The 11,691-nt window shown below is 34.1% G+C and overlaps 1 protein-coding gene and 1 long non-coding RNA gene across 2 annotated transcripts; both read left to right on the forward strand.

Moving 5' to 3' along the window:
• The first annotated feature begins 5,278 nt into the window (after positions 1–5,278).
• LOC145822332 (transcription factor bHLH35-like) lies at positions 5,279–11,500 on the forward strand. Its single transcript, XM_082919079.1, has 3 exons — positions 5,279–5,467; positions 5,818–6,048; positions 11,208–11,500. The coding sequence occupies exons 1-3, from the start codon at positions 5,432–5,434 to the stop codon at positions 11,208–11,210; spliced, it is 270 nt and encodes an 89-aa protein (XP_082775205.1). The 5' UTR covers positions 5,279–5,431; the 3' UTR covers positions 11,211–11,500.
• LOC145822333 (uncharacterized) lies at positions 9,558–10,767 on the forward strand. The gene is made up of 2 exons (XR_014363446.1): positions 9,558–10,134; positions 10,299–10,767. It is a non-coding gene; the product is annotated as an uncharacterized LOC145822333 (long non-coding RNA).
• Positions 11,501–11,691: the final 191 nt, after the last annotated feature.

Consider the following 11,691-nt stretch of genomic DNA (forward strand, 5'->3'; position numbering starts at 1 on the left):
TAGATACGCTTTGTCATTGCCTTGTCTTGTCAATCTATCACCTTTTTGAAGAGAACCAACCAGCCGTTGCCACGTGTCCGAGCTGAGAGTTAAGTCAGCCGATAGAGAGAGAAACCTATCATTTGTTGTATTTTGTTTTGAAGAGTAGAGAGAGAAGCTCTAGAAGAGGGAAGAAGAGTTCTTGAGAGAGAGTAGATTTCCAAGCTTGATTCCTAGAGATCGGACCGTTAGATCCGTGTTCTAAGGTTAGATTCTTAATCTGCTCTTGTCGTTCTTTATGTTTATGTTATTGCATTGCATGATTGAAAATGATTTGTAAGCCATGCATTGCTTTGAAGTTCGGTTTTAGAAAGAGAAAATAGCATTCATGTGTTCTTCAAGAAAAGTCATGTTTTGATCCGAAGGCTTATGCCTAGATCCATGTTTTTGTGTTTGTTCTTGCATGATTTTCAAGTATGGGTACCCAGGTCCATGTTTTCGAACTCATGGCATGAAATCTCAGATTTTAGTAACAAGTTACGATCTTGCATTCATCTTTCTCATGATCATGTTCATCATGTTCTTCATGTTCTGCAAAGGGAAACCCATGTTTTCCCGACCTTGCTTTTGAAAGAGGCCATCGGGACCACACCTCGGCAAGGAGGTGTAGGACCTCGGCTTAGACCTGGTTGGTACCCAGCATGTCTTCCTGACATGTAAAACGGTGTTTTGACTTCTAGCACGTCTTCCCGAGATCATTTGCACACATGTGAGACTTGTTTTGAGAAGTATGTTCAGTATGCTTTGCCATGTGTTTGTAGGATTTGGACCTTTGCCTTGACCCCGACGTCCCAAGAACTAGTGTGAGTGGTATTTTTAATAAAGCTATGTTATCATGTTTTGATAAGCTTTGCTTTGCTTTGTTTTGAAAAGTATTTGATCAAGCATGAATGATTACCCCTATTTTATGTATCAAGTATAAGTTTTGTTTTGAATGACAAGTTATCAAGTAAGCTTTGTTTTGAAGCACTAAGTATAAAAGGATACGGTCCTTTCTTGCAATGATCATGGTGTTAAAGCGGGCTACGGGCCTAAGTAACACGAGCTCCATAATGTTAAATCGGGCTATGGGCCTAAGTAACACGAGCTCCATGTTGTTAAATCGGGCTACGGGCCTAAGTAACACAAGTCTCATGGTGTTAAAGCGGGCTACGGGCCTAAGTAACACGAGCTCCATAATGTTAAATCGGGCTACGGGCCTAAGTAACACGAGCTCCATGTTGTTAAATCGGGCTACGGGCCTAAGTAACACATCTTGTAAGTAAGTAAGTTTTGAAGGACCAAGGTTATGCCGAGGTTAAGTTATAAGATTTTGACGTATGTTAAGTATGTAAGTTTTGCAAGATCAAGTTGATGAATAAGATTTATCTCATGTTTTGTACAAGCTATGATAAGTATGGTTTTGACAAGATATATTATGTATTGTTTTGAAAAGACCTCGGGGATCATTCATTCAACCCCTTTATTACTTATACCATTCACAGAGTATCCAAGCTCACCCTTCCTATGTATATATGTAGGTAACAAGCAAGAAGTCGGCTTCGCCGAGATGTGTGTTTTGTATGCATGTTGTGTCGGCTTGAGGATGTCGGCAATCTGAAGATTATGTATTCTTGATTTGTATTTCATGTGTTATATTTATGTCGGCTTGAGAAGCCTTTTGCCAAGATGTAATATGTACTTTTGTATTCAAGTTGTAAAGCTATGTAAAGATGTATGCCATTCCATTTGACTTATGCACTGCTCTTATGGACCACTTGTATCTTGAATTATTGCTTCCGCATTCGTGAGCCCCCTATATAAATACTCTGATTGTGTGTGAATTTTGTAAGTTGGCCTTCGGTAATTACAGATTACTGGCCATCACGGCACCAAACTACTAGGGGCGGTTTGGGGTCGTGACAATTTTGTTGATAACCAATATCACATATTTCATAACTACAATCACATATCTCATAACTACATCTCATAACCAATATCCTTTAGCTCATAATCACACCACTCTGATCATAACCACTATCACATATCTCATAACTATTAATCACATATCTCATAACTACTACTCATATAGCTCATAACATCTTATAACCAATCCCTATAGCTCATAACCACATCTTATAACCAATCCCCCTTTGACTCATAACCAACATTACATATCTCATAATCAACACCCTTTTGCTCATAACCACATCACTTTGATCATAACCAATATCACATATCTTATAACTAATAACCACATATCTCATAACCAAACACCCTTTTGACTCATAACTACATCACTTTGCTCATAACCAAAATCACATATCTCATAATCAACAATCATATATCTCATAACCATTACCCACATATCTCATAACCAACACTCTTTGGCTCATAACTAACATCATATATATCATAACTACTAATCACATATCTCATAACACCCTTTGGCTCATAGTTACACCACTTTGATCATAATTAACATCGTATATCTCATAACCATTAGTCATATATCTCATAATCAATACTCTTTGGCTCATAACCATACCACTTTACTTATAACCACTAATCACATATCTCATAACCAACATTCTTTGGCTCATAACCATACCACTTTACTCATAACCACTAATCACATATCTCATAACCAACATTCTTTGACTCATAACCACACCACTTTACTCATAACCACTAATCACATATCTCATAACCAACATTCTTTGGCTCATAACCACACCACTTTACTCTTAATCACTAATCACATATCTCGTAACCACATCTCATAACCAATACCTTTTGGCTCGTAACCATACCATTTGATCATAACCACCATCACATATCTCATAACCACATCTTATAACTAACATCATTTTCACCCATAACCCCTAACTTTGATCATAACCAACTCAAAACCACTAACCACATATCTCTATTTTAGATTTATTTACTAAATACAATAAAAAGGGTAATATACAAACAATATACATTTTAAAATATTTATATACACATAGACATACATATAAATAATTTGACTAAATTTTAATAAAAAATGTGTTGAAAAATTTTATCTACGATTCACTACAAGAAAAGTGGGCTTATGAGACGGAACTTTTTGCGACGGCACAACTTGCCGTCTCAAGCAAAAAATGTGACTTTTTGAGACGGCATAACTTGCTATCGCCAAAAAATGTGACTTTTTGAGACGGCACAACTTGTCGTCGCAAAAAATAGAGTATTTGTGACGGCAGAAATTGCTGTCGTAAAAAAAAAAATAGAGTATTTGCGATGGCAGAGATTGCTGTCGCAAAAAAAAATAGAGTTTTTGCGACGGTACCAGCTGCAGTCGCAAAAAAAAAGAAGAGTTTTTTGCGATTGTAATACGTACCGTTGCAAAAAAAATAATAAATAAAAAATATATATATATATATATATATTGTGGCTTTGAGACGGCTTCATATATATAGTCATAAAATTGTTTAAATAAATGCAACGATATTTTTCTGTTACAAAAAAAAAATAAAAACAACTTCGTCTTACTCTTTTGAACATTTCTCTTTTCACCCATTTTTTCATCTTTCTATCTCTCTTCTCTCTCTCTCTCGCACTCATCACTCTTCTTTGTCTCTCTATGTCTCTATCTCTCTTCTCTTTCTCTCTCTCACTCATCACTCTTCTCTGTCTGTCTGTCTGTCTCTCTTTCTCTCTGTGTCTCTCGTCCATCTTTTTTTTCTTTATCTCTCTCATCTCTCTTCTCTTTATCTCTCTCTGTCTCTCTCTCGTTTATCTCTTTTCGCTCTTTTCTCTCTCTCTCTCTCTCTCTCTTTGTTTATATCTTTTCATCCATTTTTTCATCTCCATCTCTCTCTTCTCTTTCTCTCTCTCTCTCTCTCTTACTCATCACTCTTCTCTCTCTATTTGTCTGTCTCTCTCTCTGTGTCTCTCACTCATCTATCTCTTCTCTCATTTCTTCTCTTTCTGTCTCTTTCGTTCATCTCTCTTCTCTTTATCTCTCTCGCCCATCTCTCTTCTCTCAATCTCTCTCATCTCTCATCTTTCTTTGTCTCTCTCGCTCATCTCTCTATCTTTCTCTCTGTCTCTCTATCTTTCTCATTGTCTCTCTCGTTCATCTCTCTTCTCTCTATCTCTCTCTGTCTCTCTCTTCTATCTCTCTTCTCTCTCTGTCTCTTTTCTGTCTCTCACTCTCTATCTCTATCTTTTTCTCTTTTTCTCCCTCTCTCTTCTCCCACTATGTTTGCGTTGCTCACTCTCTCCCTCCCGTCTTCTCTATTTACTAAGCTCCCTCTCGATTTATCAATCCACTACAAGAAAATGCACTTTTAGCGACCACTTTGTCTCTCTCTCGCTCATCACTCTCTCTCTCTCTCTTTCTCTCTCTCTCTCTCTCTCTCTCTCCTTTATTTGTCTCTCATTCATCTCTCTCTCACCACCCATCTCCTCTACCACCTTCATCACTACTACAAACGCCATTCCACCACCACCACCACCACTACTTCCATTGTCGCCACTTCACCTCTACGACTACCATGACTACTACCATTGCCACCACTCCACTACCACCACTACTACTATTACTATTACCTCTTATCCACCGCCGCCACTCCATCTCCCATACCACTACCACAACTTCATCACTAATCTCCTTCGCCATCACCACCACCACCACCTCTTATCCATCACTTTCACCACTACTGTCGCTCCATTTCCTCTACTACAAAAAATTTGTTTGGTTATGGTTTTTTAATAGAGTGTTGAATTGAGTTTTGAATTGTATGTGGAATTGAGTTTTGAAAGTTTGATGTGACATGTGAAATAAAAAAAATTGTTTGGTGATGAGTTTTCAAAATAGTTTTCAAAACTTAATTCAACATATAATTGATAATCAAACACACAACTCATAACTCGATATCCGTATTTTTAATCAACAGTCATAACCAAACTATTTTTAAAATACTCAAATAAAAAAATGTTTTTTTTTTCAATTAATTATTTTTAAGTAATTTTTTTGAATATTTTTTTTTTCAAATCATTTTTTTTTTCAAACAACTTCTATGTCAATTATTTTCTGTCAATTAATTTTTTTGTCAATTAATTTTTTAGACCTGTATAAACATTAAAAATATTAAAAATATTTAGAAAATTAAAATATTTAAAATATTTAAAAAATTAAATATTAAGAATATTAAAAATATTCCGAAAATCTAAACTTAACAAAACCTCAATTTCCCCCTGTCTTTTCCCCGTCTTTCCCCCCTTTTTTTCATTACCTTTCAGGTTTGTAGAGCCCAAGTTTCGGAGCCCTAACTTTCGAAACAACACTGTCTCTCTCTCTCTCTCACGGAGGCGATGACGATCGGCGATAGTAGTGGCTAGCGACGATCGGCGATCGGCGACAATGGTGGCGAGCAGCGATCGAATCATCGATTCGAAGGTATTCTTCTCTTCTCTTCTATTCTCTTCTTCTTTGCTCTTCTCTTCTCTTCTCTTCATTGCTCTATGAGATTTGGACCTCTCTCTCTCTGTTTTTGATTTGTACCTCTCTTCTCTTCTCTTCTCTTCATTGCTCTATGACATTGGGAAGTGAAGGTGAAGAAGATGTGAGATGGCTTGACAGTGGTCTGCAGGAGGCTATGGATAATTTGATCAAGTGTTGTGAAAATTTGAAAACTAAAACAAGAGATGTTATGACAATCACAGAATCTATTAAAATGTAAATCAAATTAGAATAATTGATGTTAGTCAATTTAATTTTGATGAAGTGTTGTAGTGATGTTGAATTAGATGGACAAGGCATCCATAATCAAAGATGCAATTGACTACATCCAAGAATTGCATGAGCAAGAGAGGAGGATCCAAGCTGATTTAATACAGCTTGAATCTGGAAAATTGAAGAAAAATGAAGTTTTTGACTTGGATCAAGAGATTCCAACCTTGTCAAGACTCAAGAAAAAGGGAATTGATCATAGTTATGATTCAAGGAGATCAACCACTTCTTCCATTGAAGATCTTGAAGTAAGTCTTTGATTAAGATTTGATTAATAATTGTTTAGTTTCTGGATAATTTTGTTTTGGTTAGTTAATTTGTTCATAATTTATACTATTTTAAAAAAATGAATAGAGGGATAAATTGGACATGTACATATGTATCAGTGATGTGATGTGTAGTTGAAATTCAATATTAAAAATCTTAAAAGTGATTTTTTGTACCTGGCCATTAAATCTTAGTTACACAACACACCACTTATTCTAAAATTACTTTAAAAAAAAAAAAAGCACTCTAAAGGATCCATACTAAAATTTTATATCAGAACTTATCCAAAAAATTTAGAAATGGGATTGTCTCCAACCAATTAGAGCATCTAGTCTGGCCTACTGTCATCCCATTTTAGTTACAATTTGACAATCCGATATCTAATCAAATTAATTTTTAGTATAAATGATATGTTCGAAAGGTTTGATCTCAATCTGAATTTGGATTTCATTAGTTATAGGACGTTTTGATCTGGGCAATTATATGAAGATATTTTGGAAAGGAAAAAAAAAAATGTGACATCTACCTTAATTTTGGCCTTCCCTTTTAGATATAGATATGTATATAGAAAGGAAATCGAAATAGAGAAAGACTCAAACAATTGCAAGAGCCATGCACATGTTATTTTAGAATGGTCTGTTGAACCCTAGAAGGTGCAGAGGCTCTGGCACTATGTGCTACCCCATTTTGGTTGAATTTCTTTGATTTATCTGAAATTTGTGAATTGAACTTGACCCTTCTTCTTCTTCTTCTTCTTCTTATTTCTTTCTTGTTATTTATTTTTTATTTTTTATTATTGAATGAGGATGCATTAAAATTTTTATCAATTGGAAAGTAGTGTTCCTTAATTCAATTTTTATTGACTCAATCGCAATTTTTTTTTTAAATTTACACACGCATCGTGTGTGCCTTAACCGCTAGTATTTATTTATTTATTCTTGTGAACTTCTGTTAATTTTCAAGTTTTGCTTGTGAAAATTCTTTGACTGAAATATGAATTTCTTTGTGGTTCAAATTTTATTCTTTGGGTTTGGTTTTGTTACAAATCTATGACATAAGAATGGGTTTCTATGAATAGATATGTCATGTTATTATTTGGCTTTATATATTTGGTAGTTTAGCATTATTAGTCCTATTTTATTCTTAGTTAGTTAATTTTAAATTTTAAGTTGTTATGGGATAGTTTTTAAAAGTTTCACTATGTGTACATACTTTTAGTCCTATTTTTCATCCTTTTTGGCCTAGCAATAAATAAGTAAATAAAACTTCAATTTACACCTGTTAAATGAATTTCAGTTTATTTATTAGTTGAGTTTTATAGGCATGGCAGCATGGGCTAGATTTACGCTAATTGGTAGGCTCCTGTTGATTGTGATACATGCTGCTGATTGTGATTTTGAGCAAGTCTTCATTAAGGGGGAATTTTTTTCTTACTTCTTATTTTAGCTCATTTTTGGTATTAATAACTGTTTGTTTACTTTTTCACAAACCATTAATAACTGTTTGTTTACTTTGGTTATGAAGTGTCAGTTTTCTCTTGCATAAACCACCTCCTGCAAACAAACATGGGCAATTAAGTTGTATATATTTTACTCTTTTTGTTTTTATTTTCTATGTTTTATACTCAATATTTGAAATTGCAGAGAAATTTTATGCACTTAATTAGTCTGCTTTTCTAACATCTTGTGCTTTAGTGTTTTCCAAAACTAGCATGGAAGACATTCATAATGTTTACTTGTAGTTTGCATTTCTGGAATGTCAGTATGGGCCACTGATTTTCTTGAAGGTTATGGGGATCTTTGCTTAGTTGATCACAAGAATTGACGATGTGGCCTGCATACCCGAGGTATATTTTTTTATTTTTTAAAAAATTTGACCGGATGGAAAAGGCACTGGACTAAATTTCTGAGTGATTTAAAAGAACAAGCTTGATTTTTGGAGTGGGGCTTGTAACCCCCTAGCATATGATGAATCTGCTAGTTCTTTCTGTTACCAAATGTGATTTTGGGCAACTCTCCATGACCGTAAGTGTTTTCTGTAGTAGCAACATAATACAGAACATTCTGTTGGATTCATTTGCTGTTGATTATGTTGCTGTCTTCTTTCTCTAGTTCTATTTTGTAGTTAATTCTTAGCTTTAATTAGTAGATTTATAAGCAGTATTTATGTTTCTTGATCATAAGCTTAATTGGAAGATATAGAAGCACTGTTTTTGTAGGTTAGTCATATAAGTATGTTATGTTGTGTTTGGGACATTGTGTTGCTGAGAAAATATGCAATGAGGGAAAGAAAAGGAGACTGCAAGTCTATTTGGGTTTTTTTTTTTTTTTGTTATGTGCGTGTGTGTGTGTGTGATGTATTTGTGCTTGAAGAAGATAAATAACTTCTAATTGTTGCTTATTTCGTGTAATTAGTAGATCTATAAGCATGTACTATGCTTGGTTGCTGAGAAAATAAGTTCAGTGAAAATAAGGAAGAAGGAAACTGAAATGCTGAAATCTTTCCTTAATTTTATTTTTGATTTCCCAAAATTGACAACTTACCATATGCCCTTATTGTTTTGGATAAACTATATTGACAAAGTAGTTTACGATTCTAGTTTTTAGAGGGCAGTTATAGTTGCGCTATGCAATTATGAATTCCTCATTTATTTGTCAACGTTCTTGTACACTCACAATGTTGAGTAGCAACAGTCAAAATCCTCATTTGGGATCGTTTTTGTACACTCACAATTTTGAATTGCTTTTTTTTTTTTTTTTTTACAAGAATTGTATTTGAGGGATAGAACAACAAAAAAAGTTTGGTCTATGGAGTTGTGAATTTGTTTTGGTCTTTTTATTTTGTTTAATATGGGACAATGGTGTTTTAGCCAATCGCCGAAACATCCCCAACTATTCACACCCCCAAAACATCGCATTCAACTCTCTGTCTCCCACTCGCTGCTCCTCACCTTGCCGATCACCTCCACCTCTATCACTGTTAGAGTTGCCAATCGCCGCTAGTGGTACCGATTATCACCGCCACTGCCACCGCCACCGCTAGCCTTACCCTCCTCTTAGATTGCCTCACCGCTCGGCAATTTGGTAAGTTTCTTTTTCTTTCTCTTTGCTTTCTCTCTCTCTCTCTATGCTTTTTGCTATGCTATCTTTGCTGTTGGCTCTTTTCCTTTGGCTTGGGCTCTCTATCTCATCCTGTTTCTGGCAAGTTTTTTTTTTTTACTGACTTGATTCTATTATTGTGAAATTGTGAGAGGTTGAAAATTTCTTATATTTGATGAGCATTTGTGAAACAAATATAAATGTATTGATTTAACTTAAAATATTTGTAAGCTTTTTGGTTAAAATATAAATGTAGGTTGTTTGGTTAAAATTTTAATGTAGGGTGTTTGGTTGAAAGATTAAAATATATATATATATATATATATATTTGTAAAAAATATGAAATACAGAAAAAAAAAAAAAAAAAGTATTGATTTAGCTTAAAATATGAATGTAGGGTGTTTGGTTATATTTGATGAGCATTTGTGAAAAAAATATAAATGTACTAAAGTTTAGGAATGTTGCTTTAGTAGTTACTTTGCTATTTTTTTTAGATTTTTCTCTCAAAATATCAAATAAAAAAAAAATGTTATATATGGTGTTGCTTCAGTAGTAACTTTGCTTTTGTTAGATTGTGGCTTCACAGCATTGGTTTTTAAATGATGGTTTGCAAATCCTTAGCCACTATATTTCATAGTTTTTGAAGCAGATTTAATGCCTTTGTCTTTGGCTCTTCATGATAGTGTTGAGTTCACTGGTTTTTGTTGTTCTAAATAAACAAATTCTTTTGGTAGCCCTTCCTACAGCTAGGAAGGCACCTCTTTAGGCAAGTAAATTCTTCTCTACTTAGTGAATTAAAGCTTGAATTATGGTTATTATAATTATAACAATTCTTGTGTTTTTTAGATTCTTTGTTATCTTAATTAATTGATGTGTAGCGAAATTTGTAGGTACCAAAAGAGTATTGAGCTCCTGATCTTGAAGCTTCCATTCAAGAGGCTTGTTCATGAAATTGCTCAAGACTTCAAGGTAATTGAATGGTCGCAATAGATAAACAGTGTCATATTTATCGTAATTGTTTAGGGTTTTTTTTTTAAATGTTTTTGATTAGTAATGTTTTTGTTCTAAATAAAAAAAATGTTTTTTTTTTTCATTTTCTTTTGATTATGACAATTGATCTGTTTCATTTCCAGGATATCATGGAAGAGCCTTGTGTTGCTGCTGATGGGTACACTTATGATCGCAAAGCTATACAGACATGGCTTGAGGAGAATGATAAATCCCCAATGACAAATTTGCCATTGCCAACTAGGAATCTAATTCCAAATTATACACTTCTTTCTGCTATTAGTGAGTGGAAATCTGGAAAACAATGACATTGTTTTGTTTGTAACTTTTTTTTTTTTTTTTTGGTGGGGTGGGGGTAGAATTTCTTAGAAGAATTATTCCTTTTATTTAGTTGGATTTTGTTCCAAATATGAAGGTTTTAAATTATTAGAAATATGTATATAATAATTTGAAATGATAGGATTGTGATAGAACAATATGTACAGGTTGCTGATGAACAATAAGAATGTTCCGTGTGTTGCAAGTAGAGAGAGTGATAGCTATAAGGTGCTTGAATGAGAATACTTGGTGCTTACATGATGCCTGTTGTCAATACATGGGTTGGTGGATGATCATCATGATGATAGTTGCTTCTATTCTTTTCTTTTTCTTTTCTTTTCTTTTTTTTTTCCCTTTTTTTGTGAATTAGAAAGGAAATTACATTGAAGTAAAAAAAAAAGAAAGAAAAAGGGTTCATACAAGGAACTATTTTACTAAGAAGGGAACCTAATCTCTCAGATAATAAAAGAAGATACAAACTTGACAATAAAATTAGCTTCTCTACGAGCAAATATGCCCCGAAAATTACTGTTAGTTGTAGGCACTTGTTCAAACAAAATTTGGTTTGTTTAGTTATTGGCTTTTCGCTTGCAAAGATGTGTAGTGTTTTCCATGAATTATATTCAATAATTAACCATTGGGTGTTAGCTTGAATAGTCCAAATTTCAGTTGTATTGTTACTTGTACCAATGGGATATTCGAAAACTTAAATGCAGTGACCAGTATTATCTCTGAAAATGCCACCAATGCTTGCTCGACCAGGGTTACCTTGACAAGCACCATCCGTGTCGAGTTTGTTAACCGAGAGTGTGTACTTTAAAAGTGTTCATCAGAATAGAGAGTGCAAACTTAGCAGCATATGATATCTTGTGAAGGTGTAAAGGTTGATTTTCAAGAAGCATTTTATTCCTAGTTGTCCACATTTGCCAAGAGTAAGAAAAGTTTAAGTGAAGCATGATTGGTAAAGTTTAGATTTAGCCGAAATGATAGTGCCATTAGGGAAATAATTGGATTTAAACATCAAAGCCCATAAAGATTCAGAATGTCTCAATAAGTGCCATCCCAACTTCATCATGTAGGGCTGGTTAAGCATCGTTAGGTTTTAATGCCTAATCCTCCATAATTAATAGGGCGACAAACCGTGGACCAAGCTGATGTACTTCGTCGATAATATTCCAAAATGTTGATTTAGAAACTAGT

The sequence above is a fragment of the Camellia sinensis genome, chromosome 3, assembly GCF_055761805.1.
Source record: "Camellia sinensis isolate YWXY chromosome 3, ASM5576180v1, whole genome shotgun sequence".
Lineage (NCBI taxonomy): Eukaryota > Viridiplantae > Streptophyta > Magnoliopsida > Ericales > Theaceae > Camellia > Camellia sinensis.

Bases quoted from the DNA above. Each gene is read 5' to 3' on its own strand.
- LOC145822332 (XM_082919079.1), top strand. From the start codon at position 5,432: ATGGTGGCGAGCAGCGATCGAATCATCGATTCGAAG. The intron at 5,468-5,817 runs GTATTCTTCTCT...ATGTTGAATTAG, and splicing joins ATCGAATCATCGATTCGAAG to ATGGACAAGGCATCCATAAT.